The sequence below is a fragment of the Opisthocomus hoazin genome, chromosome 6, assembly GCF_030867145.1.
Source record: "Opisthocomus hoazin isolate bOpiHoa1 chromosome 6, bOpiHoa1.hap1, whole genome shotgun sequence".
Taxonomy (NCBI): Eukaryota; Metazoa; Chordata; class Aves; order Opisthocomiformes; family Opisthocomidae; genus Opisthocomus; species Opisthocomus hoazin.
Window position 1 is genome coordinate 43,335,036 of NC_134419.1, and position 24,081 is coordinate 43,359,116.

At 44.8% G+C, this 24,081-nt stretch overlaps 1 protein-coding gene across 4 annotated transcripts in view; it reads right to left on the reverse strand.

Moving 5' to 3' along the window:
* Positions 1–24,081, reverse strand: part of DLG5 (discs large MAGUK scaffold protein 5) — a 117,275-nt gene that overhangs the window by 55,984 nt on the left and 37,210 nt on the right. For 3 of the 4 annotated variants that reach the window (XM_075422943.1, XM_075422942.1, XM_075422946.1), the window contains exons 2-3: positions 21,187–21,255; positions 2,937–3,102 (exon numbers count right to left, since the gene is read on the reverse strand). In XM_075422943.1, coding sequence (XP_075279058.1) covers positions 2,937–3,102; positions 21,187–21,255 — 235 coding nt within the window. The remainder of the gene's footprint in view (positions 1–2,936; positions 3,103–21,186; positions 21,256–24,081) is intronic. The other variant, XM_075422945.1, reaches the window with a different exon arrangement.

Below are 24,081 nucleotides of genomic sequence, written 5' to 3' on the forward strand. Positions count from 1 at the left end.
TAAAACCCTTACCTACAATTAATTCATACTCTCTCTGAGTATTATCTTCCACATAACTCCTCAATCCCCAAATTAGAATGAGCTGCATAAGGCTGTTGGCCATTAACTGACTTAGAACACACGTTATTTTAATTTGGCAGCACCCATAGCTTCTCAATGGAGGCGAGTTCCTTACTCTCAAAATGTCAATGCTACACAGTCCCCCAAAACATGCATACCAGAAAGCCTATCTCCTAAAAAAACACTTACTCCCCTCAAAAGAAGTCCAGACCTCTCTCTCCTTGCAGAAGCACAGGAATAGCTAAGATTTTTTTTTTCTCCTCTCCTGATTTCTGTCCTCCAGCCAAGTATTCAGAGCTATCTCCCTTTCTTCTCTCTTGCTTTCAAAACTGCAAACGCTTCAGCCACCGTCTTCTTTCTCTTTCCGCAACGCAACCCCGGAAGCCTAAACAACTCATTTGCTTTCTTCTCTCAACATAGAGATGAGCCTGACTGCCCTCATTTCCACAATAAAATTGCTGGAAAAAGCAGGAATAGGCATTCAACAGGCAGCTCTGAAACGTGGATGTGGTAACCTCCTTACACGTACACCACAGAATCACAGAATCACAGAATGGTCAGGGTTGGAAGGGACCTCTGTGGGTCATCTAGTCCAAACCTCCTGCCAAAGCAGGGTCACCCACAGCAGGCTGCACAGGACTGCTTCCAGGCGGGTCTGGAATATCTCCAGAGAAGGAGACTTCACAGCCTCCCTGGGCAGCCTGTTCCAGGGCTCCGTCACCCTCAGAGCGAAGAAGTTCTTCCTCATGTTCAGACAGAAATTCCTCTGCTTCAGCTTGTGCCCGTTGCCCCTTGTCCTGTCACTGGGCACCACTGGAAAGAGCTTGGCCCCATCCTCCTGACACCCACCCTTCAGATATTTGTAAGTATATATTAGGTCCCCTCGCAGCCTTCTCTTCTTCAGGCTGAACAAGCCCAGCTCCCTCAGCCTCTCCTTGTAAGAGAGATGTTCCAGTCCCCTCACCATCCTCGTAGCCCTCCGCTGGACTCTCTCCAGTAGCTCTTCATCTTTCTTGAACTGGGGAGCCCAGAACTGGACACAGTACTCCAGATGAGGCCTCACCAGGGCAGTGTAGAGGGGAAGGAGAACCTCCCTCGACCTGCTGGCCACACTCCTCCTAATGCACCCCAGGATGCCACTGGCTTTCTTGGCAGCCAGGGCACACTGCTGGCTCATGGTTCACCTGTCGTCCACTAGGACACCCAGGTCCCTCTCCACAGAGCTGCTCTCCAGCAGGTCCACCCCAAGCCTGTACTGATGCATGGGGTTGTTCCTCCCCAGGTGCAGGACCCTGCATTTGCCTTTGTTGAACCTCATCAGGTTCCTCTCTGCCCAGCTTTCCAGCCTATCCAGGTCACGCTGAATGGCAGCACAGCCTTCCGGTGTGTCTACCACACCTCCCAGTTTGGTGTCATCAGCAAACTTGCTGATGGTACATTCTAACTCTTCATCCAGGTCGTTGATGAAGAAGTTGAATAAGACTGGGCCCAGTACTGACCCCTGGGGAACACCACTAGTTACCAGCCTCCAACTAGACTCAGCGTCGCTGACAACAACGCTCTGAGTTCTGCCATTCAGCCAGTTCTCTATCCACTTCACCAACCACTCATCCAGCCCACACTTCCTCAGCTTCCCTAGCAGGATATCATGGGAGACTGTGTCGAAAGCCTTGCTGAAGTCTAGGTAGACAACATCCATGGCTCTCCCTTCATCTACCCAGCCAGTCATGTCATCATAGAAAGCTGTTAGATTGGTCAGGCATGATTTCCCCTTGGTGAATCCATGCTGACTACTCCTGACAACCTTCTTTTCCTCCACTTGCTTGATGATGGCCTCCAGGATAAGCTGCTCCATCACCTTTCCTGGGATGGAGGTGAGGCTGACCGGCCTGTAGTTCCCTGGGTCCTCCTTCTTGCCCTTTTTGAAGGTTGGAGTGACATTGGCCTTTCTCCAGTCCTCAGGCACCTCTCCTGTCCTCCAGGACCTCTCAAAGATGATGGAGAGTGGCTCAGCAATGACATCTGCCAGCTCCCTCAGCACTCACGGGTGCATTCCATCGGGACCCTTGGATTTGTGGACGTCCAGATCACTTAAGCGATCCCTCACACAGTCCTCCTCGACCAAGGGAAAGTCGTCCTCTCTGTAGGCTTCTTCTCTTACCTCCGGGGCCTGGGATTCCTGAGGGCCAGTCTTAGCACTGAAGACTGAAGCAAAGAAGGCATTCAGTAGCTCTGCCTTCTCCGCATCCTCCGTCACCAGGACACCCGCCTCATTCAGCAGCGGCCCCACATTGTCCCTAGCCTTCCTTTTGCTGCTGCTGTAGTTGAAGAAGCCCTTCTTGTTGTTTTTGACATGCCTTGCCAGCTTCAATTCCAGGTGGGCTTTGGCCTTCCTCGTCGCATCCCTGCACGCTCTGACCACATTCCTGTACTCTTCCCAAGTGCCTGCCCCTCTTTCCACATTCCATGGACCTTTCTCTTCCACCTGATCTCCGCTAGCAGCTCCTTGTTTAAACATGCAGGTCTCCTGCCTCCTTTGCTCGATTTCTTTCTCAGGGGGATGCACTGCTCCTGAGCATGGAGGAAGTGACGTTTGAAGAGCGACCAGCACTCTTGGACTCCCCTGCCTTCGAGAGCCCTGGCCCACGGGATTCCTCCCAGTAGCTCCTTGAAGACGGCAAAGTCAGCCCTCCTGAGGTCCAAGGCTTTGATCCTGCTTATCGCCCTGCTTCCTCCACACCACCAGGATGCAGATAGATTACGAGCAACATATACACATTGCAACCTCCTTGCCGCTTTACAGGCAAGCAGGAGTCAAGACACGTGAAAACACTACTGAGGACTAAATTAAAATGTAACTTTTCCTTTATTTTTACCTGCAGTCATCAAAAGTTGATCCAGGAGATGAAAGTGCAAGTCGCTTGCGCAGCTCATCCCTCTCTCGAGTTACCTGACGGAGCTGATACAGGATGGTCTCCAGCTTCTCACTCATCTGTCTCGTGTCTATTACAGGTGGTGGTGATGATGCCTTACCAGTCGTACCTGACCAAGAGAGAAATAATTGGCAGTCAGAGCAGTCCTCAAAAGAACAAGACAACTTCACTGAAGAAGTTATGGCTCATTTAAAAGCTCCTGTATTTTTGGTTGCAGAATCCTGTTCAAAAATGAAACAAGTCATGGAAGCTTTCATTAGTGAGCTGACACGAGTGACTCCAGTCAGATCCCATGCTAGCAACAAGGCCTGATCCGTGTCGCAAGTTTGCGTGAGTAGGTTCCTTGCTTACCCATGAACCTAGAAGTTGTCTAAAAGGCAAGACAAGATGGTAGTCACAATTGCAAAGACCTCAGAAACTACCATAGTGACAGAAGTCCTACGTACAAAGTTATTTCCAATGAAGAAGAATGTTCTTGCTTCTAAAAAAAAACCAAAAAAAGTAAATTCCACCCACATCAACTTACCGCAGCAACAGCAGAGAAACTGCTGCAGCACAGGGGCAATTTAACGCAATTCTGAGCTTTCACATGTTGCAATTATCAGTCCAGTACGTGAAGTTAATGATTTGACTTGCCAAAAAATCATGCGAAACAGGCTTCATTTTTAACAACATTGGCTCAGACGAGCACATTACAATCACTGCAACTGGACTACACATCAAATTTCCTCTAAGGGGCAGTCATACATTAAAGAGTTCCATGGTATCTTTTAATTTGCAGCTTTCTTAATATCAGAGACGAACGATGACGCCTACCATCTTCTCAGACAGCTATACCAATAGCAAGAGGTCTTCGTCCACCCAAGAGATGAGTCTGGTATGTTATGTTTCACAGTATGCTGACTATTAATTTAACTCTAATTTTAGTTCTGCTCATTTTAATCCCAGACACATGAGAGCAAATTCAGAGATATAGATCACAGATGTGAAAGTTACAGGTCTAAATGTATAGAGGAGATTACCATTTTCTACCCAAAAGAGAAATTGTAGAAATAGTTTGCATAATTATACAACTGAAACAAATTGCTGAACTATGTATTAACTTGTCAGGATGTACCTTTATTATGCCTTTTTTTTTTAAATGAAGAAACAAAAGATACAATAGTAAAATAATGCTCTCTGATCACTGTCTTCTCAAAGAAAGAATTTTAAACGAAGTTATTTAATTTGATCAAATGCTAATAAGTTGCAGCGATCAGCTTTTTATCTCTATATCCAGTTCAGGAAGGTATTGCAGTACGCTTTCAAGTTCTCACACCAAAACCACTGCAGGGTCAGGGCTATCACACGTACAGCATTTCAAATAATAGCATCCCTGTTCTTACACCTTTCAGCTGCTACTGTAATTCTGTAATGAGAATTTATGAGCACACACTGTTCTTTTCATCTAACTATTGCATAATAATGTATGTAAATTCTCTAATAGCGAACTGAAGAAATCAAAAATTGCAGGAACAGCCTGCATTCTGCAGGAAAAGCACAAACTCCCATGACTGAAAGGAATCCTCAATGGGGGCTGTGTTTGCACGTTCTCCTCCTGCTTTGTTTCACTCCTCCATCCAGATGGAACCCCTTCATCCGTACAGACTGAGGAGCTCACACTTTCAAAATGCAGTTATCTCTTCTTTTTCTGAAATAAGAACCATTCTACACAGTTTTTAAGGCAAGACTATACAGAAACCAGTAATAATACAAACGCGCAACCCTAGGCTCATGATATAGCGAATAAATAGGGAAAAAAAAAACCAAATGGACAGATTAAAAAGTCAGAATATGTATTCATTTGGAATAGTTTGGACACGCCAATGACCAGTGAATTTCATAAAATGAAAAGGTAATGGCACACAAACTTCATTCAGGTACTGACAGGCTGCATGGTCTTGGGTAAATTCAGAGGCAACCTGCACATCCTCTCACTTGAGCTCACACATCAGAGTACGCACTGAAGAAACCCCCTTCTCTTCCTCCCAGAGAAGTTCAAAAGCTTATTTGTCATCCTGGGGCTGTTTGCAAGGAAACCAGATGAGCAGGATGCGAGGGGCACCGGGGAAGGAGGAGATAAATGAGGAAGGCTGGTGTGCTTTCCATGGAGGAAAGGGCATTGGATTAACAACAGCCCATCGCTAGTACAGCAGCAGTCCCACAGACAACGTCTGCTACACAAATCCCACACAAGCATGCAACCACTGCTCCGGGAATCCAAAACACAGCAAAAGGAGGCAAGAGTCACACCTCTGCTCGTCCACTTCTTTCCACCCCCAGCTTTGACAACATCCCAGTGACAGTCTTCTTCAGGCGAGTGGAACATTTGTGCACACAGTTCCCAAACTGCGCCTAGCAAGACAAGACTGCTTTAAATAAAGACAGGCTAATTAGCCTTAGGAAAGAAGCTTTCTTGGCTAACGTGAAGCCATTTGTCTTCGTACCAGAAAAGGTTAGTTTCCATTAACTTGTCACTTTTTACAAGTACCTCAACAAATACTTCCATCTCAAACGCAATGATGATGTTGTCAATGAATAATACCAGCCAAGAGATGTACACCTGTTAAGTGTCATAAAAACACAGATCGATACAATCCAGATATTCCCCCTCTTATCCTTAAAAGAAGTCCAAAAAGTTTATCTCTGCTCAATTTACCGACAACCTTACATTTTCAGTAGTTGTACAAAGGGTCTCATAAATCAGATTTGTGGATGCTAAAAGCCAAAGACTTCACCGAACTCCTCTTTCATCAGAAAAATTCAACACACTTCATTTCCTTTAAAGGGGCTTTTACAGCTGAACACTAAAAACCTTTTATTGCATCTGACATCCTGATGCAGCAGAAGGCAAGCGACCTGTGCTTCCAGCTTCATATTCTTTTTCCATCTGACTGCATATTTTACACAACAGTGCTTCCTTTCTGCACTTTAACCAGTCAAACTGGTCTTAAAATGTACAAGCCTAAAGGCTAAACCTCCATTATCCAAATCACGCCACCTTTCAGTAACTCACCTGCTTTTTCAGACAACCTGGAGTTGTGAAAACGTATTTACTACTTCTCCTGCCAAGTGCAACTCATCCATTCGCTTCGGTAAGCCTCATGTTTTGGTTTCGGCTGCCGCCGGCAACAAAAGCGCCACGCGGACGCCCCTCCCCCCGCCGGCATGCGGAGGAGAATGAAAAGAAAGAGGCAGAAACCGGTGGGTCGGGATAAGGGCAGTTTAACAGAACAGTAAACAGAGGGAAACAGGAACAACAACGATACAGATAAGGAGAAAACACGACAAAAACACACCCGCTCTCTCAGACCGCACTGGCGCCGCACGCTCCCGAGCCGCAAGAGTGAGTTCCCGCCGCGCCGCCCCCTCCCCCCGGAACCCAGCGTGACGTCACATGGTATGGAATACCCTGCTCTGTTTGGCCAGGTGGGGTCAGCCCCCACCCCCCGGCTGTGCCCCTTCCTGGAGTCCGGTGAAAATTAACCCTGTCCTGGCCGAACCCAGGACATTATCCACCCCTTATTCCATACCATCTACATCATGCCCAGGTCCCCCATTGTCCAGTTGATCACCACCACTTCTCCTGTCTCCAGATATCATTCCTTTAATCTATGGATCATCACTCTAAAGTGTCCGTTGAGTTCATTTAATCCATGACTTCGGGCTCCATCTGTCGTTATGGTCTTCCGTGGCAGGAGAGGTGATGTGTGGTGATGGGCGGTCACTTGCTGCATCCGGAGCTCACGGCTGATGTATCTGGTGCGGCCCGTGCCCACAGTCTGCAGGAGATGTTGATCCTGATGAAGTTGCTGGATGCCAGTTGTTGAAAACCAGGTCCAGTTCCATCATCCCTGTGCTCTGCTAGGGTTCATCAAAAAAGTCCATCCTTCTTTAATCTGGATGATTCTTACTATGCTACTACTGGTACTAAATATAACAATTGTAACAGTGATAACAGACACTGACAGGGCTATTTAACAATTAACTTTATACAATTTATTTATGGACTATTCTCCCCTAAAATCAAATCCCCATGAGGTACACATCGGACTTCCCCATCCTTCCGCATTACCCACCAGGTACACTCAGGTCCTTGAGCAAAAACAATCCCGCGGACGGGCTTGCCTTTGCCCGAGGCAGGACTGACCCAAACCGTCTTCCCTAACATGTTCCGCATGTGCACTACAGGGACTTTATCTCCTTCTACGGGGCGCTGAGGTTTTGACTGGGCAGGACCAGCCCGGTTGGTGGACCCTCTGGTTAACCAACCAGGTGGCCTTTGCTAAATGAGTATCCCGATTTTTGAAAGTCCCACCCCCCATTGCCCTCAAAGTGGTTTTTAGCAGCCCATTGTAACGTTCGATCTTTCCAGAGGCTGGTGCATGGTAGGGGATGTGATACACCCACTCAATACGGTGTTCTTTGGCCCAGGTGTCTATGAGGCTGTTGCGAAAATGAGTCCCGTTGTCCGACTCGATTCTTTCGGGAGTGCCATGTCGCCACAGGACTTGTTTTTCCAGGCCCAGGATGGTATTCCGGGCGGTGGCATGGGGCACAGGGTAGGTTTCCAGCCATCCGGTGGTGGCCTCCACCATTGTGAGCACATAACGCTTGCCTTGGCGGGTTTGTGGCAGTGTGATGTAGTCAATCTGCCAAGCCTCCCCATATTTATATTTTAGCCATCGTCCTCCATACCACTGAGGCTTTACCCGCTTGGCTTGCTTGATTGCAGCGCATGTTTCACATTCATGGATAACCTGTGCGATGGTATCCATGGTCAAGTACACCCCTCGGTCACGAGCCCATCGGTATGTCACGTCTCTTCCTTGGTGGCCCGAGGTGTCATGGGCCCACCGAGCTATAAAGAGTTCACCCTTATGTTGCCAGTCCAGATCCACCTGAGCCACTTCAATCTTAGCAGCCTGATCTACCTGGTGGTTGTTTTGATGTTCTTCAGTGGCCCGACTCTTAGGGACGTGGGCGTCCACGTGACGGACTTTTACAACCAACTGCTCCAGACGGGCAGCAATATCTTGCCACAATGGGGCAGCCCAGATAGGTTTGCCTCTGCGCTGCCAGTTGTTCTTCTTCCATTGCTGCAGCCACCCCCACAAGGCATTGGCCACCATCCAAGAGTCGGTGTAAAGATAGAGCACTGGCCACTTCTCTCGACTGGCAATGTCTAAAGCCAGCTGGATGGCTTTCACCTCTCCAAACTGGCTCGACTCACCTTCTCCCCCAGCCGTTTCCGCGACTTGTCGTGTAGGGCTCCATACAGTAGCCTTCCACCTCCGCTGCTTCCCCACAATGCGACAGGATCCATCCGTGAACAGGGCATACTGTTTCTCATCTTCTGGCAGCTGGTTATACAGTGGGGCCTCTTCAGCACGTGTCACCTCCTCCTCTGGCGATGCTCAAAAATCTTTGCCTTCTGGCCAGTCCATGATTACCTCCAGAATTCCTGGGCGACTGGGGTTTCCCATTCGGGCGCGCTGGGTGATCAACGCGACCCACTTACTCCACGTAGCATCGGTGGCATGATGCGTAGAGGGGACCCTCTCTTTGAACATCCAGCCCAGGACCGGCAATCGTGGTGCTAGGAGGAGCTGTGCTTCAGTGCCGACCACTTCTGAAGCAGCTCGAACACCTTCATATGCTGCCAGAATCTCTTTTTCAGTGCGAGTATAGCGGGCCTCGGATCCTTTGTATCCCCGGCTCCAAAACCCCAGGGGTCGACCTCAGGTCTTCCCTGGTGCTTTCTGCCAGAGACTCCAGGTTGGGCCATTCTCCCCAGCTGCGGTGTAGAGCACGTTTTTAACATCTTGCCCTGACCGGACTGGACCAAGGGCTACGGCATGAACTATCTCCCGTTTAATCTGTTCAAATGCCTGTCGTTGCTCAGGGCCCCATTCAAAATCATTCTTCTTCCGGGTCACGTGGTACAGAGGACTTACAATCTGGCTGTAATCTGGGACGTGCATCCTCCAAAAACCCACAACACCCAGGAAGGCCTGTGCTTCCTTTTTGCTGGTTGGTGGGGACATAGCTGCTATTTTGTTGATGACATCCATTGGGATTTGACGGCGCCCATCCTGCCATTTTATTCATAGAAACTGGATCTCTTGTGCAGGTCCCTTGACTTTACTTCGCTTAATGGCAAAACCGGCTTTCAGAAGGATCTGAACTATCTTCTCCCCTTTCTCAAAAACTTCCTCCGCTGTGTCGCCCCATATAATGATGTCATCGACGTACTGCAGATGTTCTGGGGCTTCACCCTTTTCCAGTGCAGTCTGGATTAGTCCATGGCAAATGGTGGGACTGTGTTTCCACCCCTGGGGCAGTCGATTCTAGGTGTACTGGATGCCCCTCCAGGTGAAAGCAAACTGTGGCCTGCACTCTGCTGCCAAAGGGATGGAGAAGAATGCATTAGCGATGTCAATTGTCGCATACCACTTGGCTGCCTTTGAATCCAGCTGATATTGAAGTTCTAACATGTCTGGCACGGCAGCACTCAGTGGTGGTGTGACTTCATTCAGGCCACAGTAGTCTATTGTCAGTCTCCACTCTCCAGTAGATTTTCTGACTGGCCATATGGGACTATTAAAGGGTGAGCAAGTTTTGATGATCACTCCTTGACTCTCCAGCTGGCGGATCAGCTGATGAATGGGGAGAAGGGAGTCTCGGTTGGTACGATACTGTCGCCGGTGCACCGTTGTGGTCGCGATTGGCACCTGTTGTTCTTCAACCCTCAGCAACCCCACAACGGAAGGATCCTCCGAGAGACCTAGCAAAATGGACAGCTGTTTAATTTCTTCCATCTCCACAGCAGCTATGCCAAAAGCCCACCGATACCCCTTTGGGTCCTTGAAATAGCCTCTCCTAAAATAGTCTATCCCAAGGATGCACGGAGCCTCGGAGCCAGTTACAATGGGGTGCTTCTGCCAGTCCTGCCCAGTGAGGCTCACTTCAGCCTCCAGTACACTCAGCTCTTGGGACCCCCCAGTCACTCCGGAAATGCAAATGGACTCTGACCCTTTGAACTCTGATGGCATTGAAGTACACTGTGCACCAGTGTCCACTAGAGCTTTATACTCTTGTGGATCTGACGTGCCAGGCCACCAAATCCACACCGTCCAATAAACACGGTTGTCCCTTTCCTCCACCTGGCTGGAGGCAGGGCCCCTCTAATCCTCGTCAGAGAATTTGCTGCTCACCTGCTGTAAAAATGACTTGGAGGTCCCCTCCAGAGGATCGGAATCAAGGTCAAACTGTCTACCTGGTCTGGAGAGCTGGCTGCTGGAAACTGGAGCGGCATTTTTCCTAACAGAATCCCCTTTTGTGATTGTTTTACCTCGCAACTCACGTACTCGTGCCTCTAGACTTGAGGTGGGTTTTCCATCCCACTTCCTCACGTCCTCTCCGTGGTCACGCAGGTAAAACCACAGGGTGCCCCGGGGTGTATAGCCTCTGTATTCCCTCTCCTGAGCAGAGAAACGCTTGCCCCTAATAGCTGAGACACTGGTCCGTACAGGTGGGGAGTAGGACATATTCCTGTCTAGTCGCTTGACCAGTTTTCTCCACAGCTGAGACAAGGGAGGAAGAGAGACTTTCCTCATATTGCCGGAGCCTGACAGCCACCTCATCCACTGTTGGTGCCTCTTTACCTTTCCAGTCTACTATTGCCAGTGAGTTGGCGTATGAGGATGGTGCGCTCCGCACAAACTTCCTCCACATGGATTGTGAGCACTGGAGTTCATCTGGGTCTGTGGGTACCTGCTCATCGTCTGTGTCACAGTAAACCAGCTCCCGCACAGCTAATTCCCTCAAGTACTGAATACCCCTTTCCATATTGGTCCACTTGCCAGGACAGCATACAAAATCGTCACTGAAGGGGTACCTCTCCCTCACACCTGACAGAAGTCTCCTCCAGAGGCTGAGGACTTGTTCCTTTTTCCCAATGGCCTTGTCAATGTCCCCATCCCTGGCCAGGGATCCCAGCTGCTTGGCTGCAGCAGCTGCCGTGCCCGCCAGGGGAGCCGGGACCACACCAGTGGCTGCAGCAGCCGTGGTGCGTGGGGGGCTGTGACTGCCTACTGGGCTGGAGGGGCTGCAGGGCTGGCTGGGGGGGCAGTGCCAGTCGCAGTGCCTGCCGCTTCATTTCCCCCCCTTTCCCCTTTAGGGCACTGAATCAGGTTGAACATGGCTCGGTAGGCATGGGCCAGACCCCAGCACGTTGCTGTGATCTGTGTCTCTCTGGAGTTCCCAGGGTGGCAGCACACTTTTTGCAGATATTTTACTAGTTTTTCCAGATTCTGTACTTGCTCAGGGGTGAGTTTAAAAAACATCGGGGGTGTCCACTGCCCTAGGTACTTGCCCATGCTGTCCCACACACCCAGCCACTCACAGCTATCCGGCCCCGGGGCAGGTCCCTGCACGATGTTCTTAACGACTTGCTTAACCCTAAACAAAAGCTGAAACCCATTCAGGAGGCAAAACAAAAGGAGAGTGCTGGCCTGAGCATCCCACGGGTACTCGAAATTCTCAAAAGCCGTTAGGACCAGCCTGAGGGAAAGAGTGGGGGCGAAAGAGTGGGGGAAGGTATCCCCTTCGGTTTTCCCCACAGACTGGGTTTGATTATTCACAAATTCTAAGACATAGGACCTGAGGTACGGAAATGACCGCAGTGCCGCATGCAAATACAAGCCTAATTTCATACACAGTGATGCTATCATGTCATAAGTCGATATCGTACAGTAGACGAAAATCATCATCCTGATCTTTTTCCCAGCCATGATGAACAGCATGGCAATGAACACATAGTGCAAGTACGGATTTACATAGCAGAGCCACTTGATCAAAGTCAGAAACATTTTTTTTCTTTTTTACCGGCGACTACTTAACACAGAAAAACGCGTATAACAAAATTAAAGCAAATCTAAGAAAACAGTTTTAACACCCGCTGCTCAGCCCTGCCGTTGTCCCTGCCCCACGCTTGGGCGCCAATTTAATGTTTTGGTTTTGGCTGCCGCCGGCAACAAAAGCGCCACGCGGACGCCCCTCCCCCCGCCGGCGTGCGGAGGAGAATGAAAAGAAAGAGGCAGAAACCGGTGGGTCGGGATAAGGGCAGTTTAACAGAACAGCAAACAGAGGGAAACAGGAACAACAACGATACAGATAAGGAGAAAACACGACAAAAACACACCCGCTCTCTCAGACCGCACCGGCGCCGCACGCTCCCGAGCCGCAAGAGTGAGTTCCCGCCGCGCCGCCCCCTCCCCCCCCCCCCCCCCCCCCCGGAACCCAGCGTGACATCACATGGTATGGAATACCCTGCTCTGTTTGGCCAGGTGGGGTCAGCCCCCACCCCATGGCTGTGCCCCTTCCTGGAGTCCGGTGAAAATTAACCCTGTCCTGGCCAAACCCAGGACACCTCACCACTCATTTTACATGTAAGCTGCACTTGGGCTCTGAGAACCCAACCGTACGGAAGTCACCTCCCTGGTCTGCCTCCAGGCAAGACGGGCCCCACCAGCTCCCGAAACAGCCTACACGAGGGACACGTTGTGAGGGCAAAATGCATTTTGCCCATAATGCAGCACGCGTGTGTTAAGTCCTGAGTATGCATTGACTTACTCCAAAGCAAGATTTTTGCACCATTTCCATCACACGTAGAAAAGAAAAGCCTTAAAAACAAACTGGAGCAGTCCTATCTTCCATAATTATAGTCCAAACACTGGACTTCACAGAAACCACAAAGATCCATTATTGTAGTACATATAAATACAATTCTTGATGATTAATCGACAATGACTGAAGAGATAATACAGGCACACGGAAAGCACTGCTCATTTAGCTTTATATTTGGGGATAAGGTAGCACATTTTCTGAAGAAAAAAAGAGAACATTTTAAGAGAAACAGGGCTAGGAAGGTTGTCCACGTGACCAAGATGTACCATAATGCCAAATCAATATAACGTTGAGGTAGGAAATGGGTACCAATGCATAAACAGCTACTTTTAAGAAATATTATTAACATATTTTGAATTATAATAAACCCATTACTGTGAGAAAGACACTTGTATGACAGGTTCAACTAATTCAAAAGGCAATCTGTCACAAGCTAACAGAATGTCTGAATTTTAAAATGATTTTTTAAACTCATCTTAAATTTGTGTCAGTTCTCGCTTGCAAACAAACAGGAAACTATTCATCGCACAGTCAAGCCTTTTTCATCATTTGCTTTCATGAAAAATAAAATCAACATGGATGTTCAGAATAGTACTTCTTTATGGCCTTGTAAATCATGACAGAAAACCATAAAAAAGACTTGTAAGATGTATTGCAAAGCAAGGTCAACAGGGTTTCTCCCCAGACTCGGGAAGGGGCAGGGAGTAAAGACTTCTGCTTGCTGCAGGAAAACGCATGCTAAAATATTTAGTTTCTTTCAATAATTTATGAGGACTAGAATGGGATTACATATCCAAAGTTATCATTTAGATACATTTCTTCAGATGCATCTTTTGAAGTGGTCTTGAAATAGCGGAGAGCACAGAACAGAACCGCAAGCAGGTGAAATCACATGTTAGTAAAAACAATCTGCAGCACATTGAGGAAAGGACAGTGAAAGGGAAAACAATGAACTGTGGAAACAGTTTCATTTGACGGACAGAAAACCTAATAGGTTATGAAAGCAGTGAGGATCATGTAACACACAAGGACAAAAGAATGGGTAGCACTTCGGTCTTTGTTTTAATGTGAAATATAACAAGCTGAACAAACCCACCAGCACGTAAAACAAACTTTCAACTTCAGCAAGTTTAAGACTTTCGAAAGAACTGAACTGTGGTTCTAGAAAGATCAACATGAAAGAAAATCTACAACTTAATACTCAAAAACAGCAACGAGAGGTGAAAGGGGGCAGATATGTCAATTTGAAAAGTCCTTACACAACTTTGCTGAGCTAAAATGCAATAAGAGTAAAATCTGTTACCATGACCAAGCTGAAGCTTCTGGGTTTGACTTGTCCGGGAGCTCGCCGGTGGGAAAGCTCAACCCTACATTTGCCAGGCTCCCAGCCGCACACTGAAAGCATAACCGAGCCAAAAGGGCCCAACCCCAGCTCAAGCGGGACGACTGTTCAGGTCGACCACTGCACTCTGACCAAGGGATGAGAGTCCACCAGCGCGCGCTCCTTTGCGGCTTCTCCGGCAGAGGAGCTGGGAGCATCGCCTCACCATACTGTTTTATAGCCTCGAAAGAAAACTGCTGACACCGTCAGGATTTCCTGAACGCACAGGCTGATAAAGGGCCTCGGGGAGTCGTGAGAGACAGCGTGTTCCAGACATGCTGTCTGGAGAGCAGGAGACGGGTATTCATTCACATACGCTGTATTTCCATTCATATCATTACAGGCCGACCAGATCTTCAGCAGTTCCTCCAGGGAGCTGCCAAACGTTACAAAGATTTTACAGCAAACGAAGCACCACAAAGTGGTCAGCTATTCATTAGTGGTTCTCAAGCCCTATCTATGCAGGTCCCTTAGGGAACAAGAAGTAACTCAAATTGATTTGTTACAGGAAATGTTAAGAAAAAAAAAGCCACGCCCCAAAACCACAACCAACCAAAAAACCCAACCAAACAAAACCATAAAAAACCCCCAATGGCCCTCTTCCAAGACTGCATCAGTACACATCAAAGTTCACTTCTTTGTTGTTACTGTTTTTTTTTTCATTTAACCAGGGCATCGCATCCACTGAGCATCTTGTGGGCGCCTCTGAAGTGACAGAAGTTGAGAGAACGTTGTGCTTGACTACGCGTCAACCCATAGCTGCCTGGAAACGGACACCACAGAAGTCAGTGATAACACATTAAAGCTATTCAGAGAGCTTATTACTTAAGAGAAGGTTAAGGATCAATTTTAGACATCTACATGATTCACGAACAGAGTAAAATAGGGGAGTGAAAATACTTAAAAGTTTGTGGAAGAGAGTGTTTATTTCCTAAGTTACAAGTCTTGGTTCTAGTGCACTAAACAGGCACTATTCAGATCAAAGGACAAGAAAATCACATAGGAAATGATCCTATAAAAGGGGCTTCCATTCAATCGTTGAGGCCAAATTTTACAGGAAAATTACTTCTGAGCAGAGACTGTTGGGCGAGGAGGTGGAACATCGAAGGCAATCACTGCAGGAAGGAAAAGCATTCTGATGTGGTGGACTGGTAGTGTTCCTAGTAGCTTTTCCATTCCTCTGTGCCATTTCAGCAGGTGTAACACCATCACTTCTTCCTTTGTCAGTTTGTGTTAACTGTTGAGATCTCTTTACCAAATATAAATTCTGTGTTTGTGTTAGTAAAAAAGGCAAGAAATACAATGGGAGACTCCTATAGGCTGTCAGAGGGGAAATAAATGAATCACTCTTTCAGACAAGGAAAGTGTGTTTATTTTTGACTGCCAGAGTATCATAAGCCACACCTGCAACTGAACACTTCTTATGAATAGTGAAAACATTTACTTTGTTACATACAGCCGCAGAAAGCGTGAAGCAATAAACTGAAATCACAACAACATACAAGGACAGTTGTCAAAGTGGCCAACATGAAAATGGGGAATGAAAGACTATACGCTGTTAGGAAGGAATCATCATCTGATGGGACGGGGGAAAATGTTTGCTTTGGAGTCAGAATTAAGGCTCTCAGATTAAACAACCTGAATTGCAGTTAGTAAAAAACTATCTGTCAATAGCTTGTCAGGCTGATAAGCTAGCAAAGCAAGGAAACACTGTCGGTTGAAGTCAAAGCTGGATGAGCTTGGTGGGGACAGATAGCTGACCACCTGATGGCTGCAAGAAAAAAGTCATAAAATTGTAGTGCCAATGGCAGTATTTGTTACAGACTGGTATGTAAATTCCCTTAGGAAAAGGCAGTGCAGTGATACGAACAGTCAAGAGCGAAAAAAAACACTTATGACTAAAAAAGTGATACCATTTGCAAAGAACTGAACAGCTGGAACAAGAATAGTCTGTTAAAAGTTAAAAGATAAAGCTGATAAGATGCAATGGGGAATCAAGAGGATACAAGATTGACAGGTGTAATCAAAACAATGCAAAGAGATCTGGCTGTGGAAAGAAGGAAGTTATGCACGTGGAAAGACAGAAGGCCTTTTCCATCCTCTTATCAGGATCTCAGTATATTTTCAAAGAATGGAAGAGAATGCAATGCCTTTCTGTTAAAAGCTCATCCTGAAAAAGCAAAATGGAGGCAATACTCAGAGCCACAGCCTGACTCCTGCATGCAAGGGGTTGGTGTCTTAAAAATTAAACAAACAAAAAATACTGTGCATTGAGGAGGGACAAAGAACCATGTTGTTAAAGCACTAAAGGAAAACTCTGCAGTTTCATTATGGTACTGGGGTAGGTAAAAGACAGCTCGATTCCAGAAACTATAATCCTGTCACAGCACCATATTGCTTAGGCCAGTAGTGTGGTACTGGTGGCTGTAAAAGTACTATTGGGCATCAAAAGTCTTGACACATACCCGCTAGGTCAACACATAGAGGATTTTTAGGCGACGTGGGCCAGAGCAATAACTTACCTGGCTACTGTGAAAAGGAAGAACGGAACCTGATTTTGGAAGCAAAGAGCAAGGAAAGCAAAAATTAAAAGCGAGAAATTGGGAGTAGATAATTGAGAGATGCACAGAAACTAGCAAGGATGCCGTGTTACTACTTCCTACAGCAAACAAATTCGAAGATTTCAGTCTGGTCAGTAGGGTGATATTTGGCTGATGCTATATCATTTACAATCTTCCAGAACACAGGCCTTGGTCTTTCCTCACAGGTCCAAAAAATTCTCTGCTGGGATACAGAAAGAACATCTGGTCCAACCCTCCTGTTCAAGCAGGACCACTTAGAGCCCGTTGTCCAGGACTATATTATTTAAGTTCAATTCAGTCCTTGGTGTGCATTTATCTTCAAAATTATAAATGTCAAATGAGTGCACCATGCAAAGTGGCAGCACACTTTTTTTCTTTTTTTTCTTGTTTTTAAAGAGGGTCTTTATTCTATGTTCTTTCCCCCTCCATTATCATGACCAGTCAAGTGGGAGACTAGCCAGTGACTGTCACGTATAGCTGTGTTACTGGGTTCTATCCAATTCCTAAGTGACACTGTTGTTCCATGCTTGGCACGCCAGGCACTGAATCTCCATAAATAATTATTCTGATGTCAGAGAGGCAGGATTGTAGCTCCATTCAGAGAGCCTGCCGGGCACAGGGAGTGGGCAGATGAAGGATGCTTCTATTTACACACAAAAATCTTTGTCATTAGCCAAGAGCAAAGAGAAAGAAAACAGAGAGAGAGCATGACAATCTAATGATGATTTGTTCCTCTGGGGGGAAGAAGGTAGGGCTGAAGCACAATGGTGGGATGCAGGGATTACAACAGTTTATATCATACTTCTTTTGGAAATTAACAGTGACTATTTGCCCTCAGTGCCATTGAAACTACCCATTTTACATGCACAGCATGAACTTTATTAATACATAGGAAAGAAAAGGCAGGAAGCATAAGAGTAAAAAGAAAATGCTGTCATCTAAACCAATTTTGAATGGTGAGGAAAAAACACATGAAAAACTTGTAAAGAGCAGTGATCTGTCACTGTATTTTTCTTTGCATACAGATACAAAATTGGGAAAAAAAAAAAAAAAAGGCAGATACACCTATGGTCAAGACAGATAAGCCTACGAAGAGGAGTTTCTTCTCCACAATTCCTACCCTGCTGCTACACAGGTGGGAAACCTAGCTTCCGCTCAACTGCTTGTTCTACCACAAGCACATGAGGCTGGAAGTTCATCCTCGTTGCATCCCTCATGCTCTGCAAGCCCATCTAGGCAGGGAGAGAGGAAAAAAAGCTTGGATGACACCACAGGACCTGGGACAGACTAGCCCTAAACTCTTCTGAGTCACATTACAAAAGCCACATCACTCCTTGCTCTCCTTTTATCTTTGGACTACGGCTGCTCTCCACACCTGCTGCCCTCTTCTCTTTCAATGGGATAATCAGAACTGCAAATGTACCCAAGACTCGGGCACACCATGGGCTTATACAGTGACAAAAAAAAAAAATGTTCTCTTGTCTTTCCCTCATTCTTTCCAAATCCTAACACCGTGTTTTGTTTATTTGACTGAGCTCGTGTTTTCTTTAGAACTACCCTGTAAGAACACTCATCTTAGTACTACTTAAGCTTAGTTCTCAGATCAGGGCCTTTTTCTGGAAAAAAAAATACCCTTGTTATATACATCAGCTTCATAAATTAACTCTGTAACCCAGGATAGCTGTAAACCATACAGAATCATCTCAGTTTCACAACATACTGGCTTACCTGGAAGTATTTCAGAGAAAGATCATTTAATTAAGAACGCTGGCAGCAGAAGCCACCTCCAACAATAGCTAGGGTGATAAAGGTTGGGAAGAAAAGATGAAGCATATGGACATATCCTTCTCTAGTTATTTTTATGAATTACGGAGTCCAAAGACTACAAATAAAAGATTATATTATCTCTCCTAATTAGAAGATGCTAAGATTCACTCTCTGCTTCTTCATATGGGCTTAATTAGTGACCCCAACACCCTTCTCATTTACTCTGACAGGTCAAATACATAAATATGTTTCTGAGCTGCTTGACAAACAGAAGCAAGGCAGATCAGAAATAAAAATTTGTTAAATGTTAATGAAAACCAGCGTTTTCAACTCAGGAATAATAAAATAGATCCCTTTTCTACCCCATGAGGAAGGCACGTGTGAGTGGGGAAATGAAAATATTCCTTTACACGCATGTGTGTGTGCATATAACTATCAACATCCAACTGCACATTTTCCAAAGCTTACATTGTCTCCAGACCATGAGCTATTTACCTTTTTTCACTGATGCGCTCGTTTCAGAGGCAAAAACCTATCATTTCCACTGCACAGAATGACCCTCGTGAAAATATATTCCCGTAAGGTGGGGACAGCGGGGGGAAGACGTATGTAAAATTCCTGAAACACTACAGCAACTCGGTATTTGTTGGGATTTCATTCAACGAAGTCACACGAAGCCTTCAGGGAGCTAGCATGCAAACAGCTTCAGTTATGATGGTTTGTCATTCAACGAATCAGTCAGTATTACAATAATCTGACTGCAGCTTCGAAGTGAATTGCAAACATGTCTGTTAGGGTACGTTGGTTATTGCACAAAGAAATTTCGTTATTGATATTAGATCACATTAAATATATTACCTCTTGCAAAACAAGATGTGAGGGAGAGAAAATGATAGGGGTAAAAAATGACACTCACAAATAACAAGTCTATAAACAGACTATAAAACAAACATGCCAGCTTCAAACAAGAACTCCCCTGGCAGTTAGTGTACTAAATATTAAACACGAAACTTACTTTAATCATTAAAATAATAAAAAAAAACACCTATGGAGAACACTAGATCACAAATCTTGTTTAATAGCGGGTCACTTCATTTTTAGGTTATTAATGACTTTGATCACTGCACACACCAAAGGCATAAAACACTTCCAAGGACAGCCCTTTAGGTAAAACGCACAGATCAGGATTCAGAACGAACTTCAATACTTTAAACCATGAACAAAACATACTTCGGAAAGAATTCAGGTCTGACTCATATATGGGAATAATGGATGTCTCATAAGTAACAGGCCAAATTCTAAATAAGTGTTCAGGAACAGGAATCCCCACTCCATAGGATACTATGCCACAGAAAAATAATAAAACAGAGACCTCTTATCTGTGGCTTGCAAGTGGTCACTGTTAAAGCAAAAATTCTCTTTGTGATGGCAAATACTAGCTGTTCATCTACCTACTTTCACTTCCAAAACTACAAAAGGTCAGGTAAAGTGCATTCAAAGTTACAAAAGTTAAAACAAACAAACAAACAAACAAACAAAAAAGTTTAAGCGTACCTTTCCTTTTCAAAATCAGGAACATGGTACTAGAAAGGACCACCTGCATCTTCTCCTTTCTCAGGCATCCCTTCATGTAATTATTCCACAAGCTTACTGCATTTCACCTTAGAGGAACTTCATTCTTTGGAAGGCTTCTTTTTGACTCTGGCAGTACTAAAAATTTAGGAACTTTTCCCTTCCTATTTCCAGCCCCAAATTTATCCATAGCAAATTAAACCACACCCTTCCTTCCGGTAACAGCATGCAAGTGTGATCTTGATAAAATCCAAACTAACATGTCAGAGCCACTTTCAGCAAACAGTTCAGTCAACCTTAAAATCTTGTTCCTGCATGCTGGAGTTAAAAGTTCAACCCGATGGACGACTGCAACAGATGTCTGCCCACATCCTTAAGCAGACAACTGGCTTGCCTGGTGCTGTCAGGGCAGTCTACAGATGCCTGACACAACACTGGAACTTTAAATATGCAAGAGCCTACATTCCCCAGCCAAGGCAAATGACTTTTACGTGGTTTTCACAAGAGAAGTTCTTTGCATAAGTAGAGGAAAACTGACAGCTAATACAGCTAGTCCAAGACCATCTTGTTGTTAGAGGTGTTTTGTCCACATTTCTTTTACCTTTAACTTTTGAATATTTTAGTCTTTCCCAACAACTTGAAAAACAGAAAAAAACGAAGCAATTCTTTGCATGCAGGAAATAAAAGGGTTAAAGCTTGCAGCCACTTCCAAAAGTTTAAAAGTTCATGACCTTGGCTAATAATCTTTTTTATTTTTATAATGTTTTTGACTCTGACTACAGTTTTCACATCTACATAAATATATACATACACATATACTCTCACCTATATATTTTTATATGCACAGACTTGTGCAAGCCTAAAGTTGCCACTCTTACATCATTTTACTAAGTAACTCAAAGTGTAGTTACATCATTTAATGTATCCAAATGTAACAGATTTTATTGGCAACAACTGCATACACCCATGAAAAGGCTTCACTTGCACTCCACCAACTGGGCATACACCTCCTGGTGAAGACGCATGCTTACATGGTATAGTTCAGCTTCGTTGATTGTACGACCAGAACCCCTCTACCCTTTCCAAAGGCAACCTTACAAACCCGTTCTCCCAGCTCCCAACAGGCACACACATTGAATTGTTCCATCAGTCCTTTACTCACCAATGCTACTCAGAGAACTGCTGCTTTCAGAATCAGAAGGCATTATAGACAGCACACTGTAAGTAGACCCTAAAATTGGAAAAATAAAGACAGTATTACTTTTTTTTTTCTTTTCCTATCCCCAAGCCAAGGTAACCATTCATTTTCTTGATACCGTAGATGCCAAAATTAGAAAGAACACACATTACTAACACATAAAAATTTCATAGAAAAAGTATAATTTGTAAATGAACATTGCACTGTGCACTGAGTAGCAAATCATTCTGGATGAAATGGTAAAAATTAGTTCAGCAAAATATTGAACTAATACAGTTGTTACTCAGATACACCAAAAATACAGTTTCATCTCTACATTATGAAGATTGGGAGTGACACCTATGACAACAGTCAGAACCTATTTTGGTTTCTTACCTTTTTACATGTACCAGCTCCTATTCCATTGTGTAACTGATTTGTATTCTTATCCTCAAACTTCCTCCCAACTTAGAAATTTCATTTCATCGGTAAATAAGTTTTGCTTGCATCCATTCACAACTTTCAGTATCTGACCTTAAAAGCAAGGACCTACAAAGCTATCTGTTGTTACTGATGACAGCAAGTTTTTTCACATATTCATAGATCAATACACAGAGGCGCCTTTTATTTTAGTTAATTTTATACGTATTCTAGATTTTACTTACCAGAAGAACTAGAAAAACAGGTCCTACTTCAAAACCTTACAAACTAAAGAGCTCCTCCATCCCTCACAAACAGGATAAACACGCCGCAGTAAAGACAGGGAGTGACTATGTGCAAAAGCCATTTGAAATCAGGCCCATTTTCAGCACTGAGTAGGCTGCAAGACCCATCTTCCCAACAGCTGAGCTCAAAGCCAGTTTCACTGCTTTCAGGAGCTGCCTTTCCTATAGCTCTCCTTCTCGCATTTCAATATTTGTTCCTTCCAGTGTTTCCAAAATGAAGAAATAAAAGCTGAGAAGCACCACGAGATTAAACACATGGATCTACCTTTGCAATAAAAAAAGGACAGGCTGAAAAACAAGAAAGAAATCCTAGTTTTAGCTTATCTCCTCTGTTTCCTACTAGGAAAAGACATGACATCTGCAATTACCATAGTGTTAGAGGAAGGAAAGACAAAATGTGGTAAAAAAAGTTTACTAAAAACACAAGCAACAACAGCAAAGTGAATTAAAAAAAGCAAACACACTTAGGGCCCGATCTTCAGCTAGTAAAAGCAACATAGACCCCAACTTTAACGGGGTGCGTTTACTTATCTTGACAAAGAATGAGGCTCCCACGTTTCAGAAAAGGAGGGATGTCTAGGCAAAAAGCAAACTTTAACAAGTATTTGAATGTAACGAAAGCTCCCTCCAAGCAAATTCTCCAGTTCTATTAGCAGACCTTGCAGAAAATAAGTACCAGGACAGAAACTGAATCTTCAAGTAGACTGCTTAACCTGACAAATCCCTGTGAAAAATGATTCAAAATATATTTCTAATGAATTATTCTAGTTGATTGTACAGGATGTAAGTTTTTTGTCATGTTCTGATTTTTAAATAAAATATATGAAAAGCATGTCACTGACAGACTGGCTCAGGAAAAAAAAAGCTGCTGCGCATTTTTGCTTCCATTTCAAGCATTGTCACATAACAATTTAAGCTTTGTTCCTGTTTCATTAAAGATTATTAGAAGCAAAATAATTTCTATATTAATTACAATCAACCTCTTTGCATATTCTAAACTCGTATGACTTGCAATATTTCTTGTAGGCTGGACTGGAAGGATTAGAATCACAAGGGAAGTTGAAAAAAGCAGATCAGTACATTAAACAAAGTAGGACATCTTTACGACAGACACCGTGTACTGAGATCGTATCAAAACTGCGTGGGACTCAAGCTCAATAAAATCTTGTGCCAAGAAGTGTCACTTCATTCTACTCGGCAATTTAAGGCAAAATCACCCAGTTCCTCTACAAGATTACACAGGATTCTCACACCTAAATTACCTTTTACTGATTGTTAGCTGCTTTCACTTCTTATATTATGAGTGGAAAAAGAAAAGATTCAAAATCTCAACATCTTAGCTGCTCTTGCTTTTATTTATCTTCAAGAAGCACTGATCCTCTCTGTCGTCTTTTCCTGCATTAATAGCTCGAGCCAGGACTCAAAACGAGTTAAATTCTGCTCTCTGGAACAGACAGAAAAATTTGGTGAAGCTGACTTCATCCACGGAGACATACGACTCTCCCCAGCCGTGCTCTTCAAACATTAGCTTAGATTAGTAAGCGCAGGATCCGGTATGCATGGCATGTTATCACAAGAAAACAATTGTGAAGAGGGGAGAAATCATCTGACCCATTCATAATTCCGCACTTCTGGCAGAAAAGAAAAAAAAAAAATCTAGTAGCATTTGTGTGGCTTCCAAGACTGTTTGTACGCTTGGTTTTGGTTTGTTTTTTAAACTACACAGGATATGAGTCAATCATCTGTAACACATGCCACCTTTGTCAGCAGCAGCAGTACTGCTAAGTGTCAGAAACAATATCCAGAGGACTCCATGCAGCTTTCACAATATTAAAATTCACCTTCAGGTACTGAAGTGATACACATCCATGTATTCAATGCAAGCTAAAGCAGCATCGTACTTGACATATTCTGCTTGATCAACTAGCAACACCTCAGCAGTATCTGGAAATGCTCCAAGACAGCGCTTCCCCGCTCTGTAGGATGCCTCCTCACATAAATGAACATGCTCAAAAATCAGCCCGACAGGAATTCAGATCCAAGCAAAAAGGAAAGGAAAAAGGCACAAGCTAGGTCGTCGCCAGAGGCACTGGAACACCCTGTTTATTCATGAGCTACATAACCATGGTATTTTAAGAAATTTGTTGCAAAACCA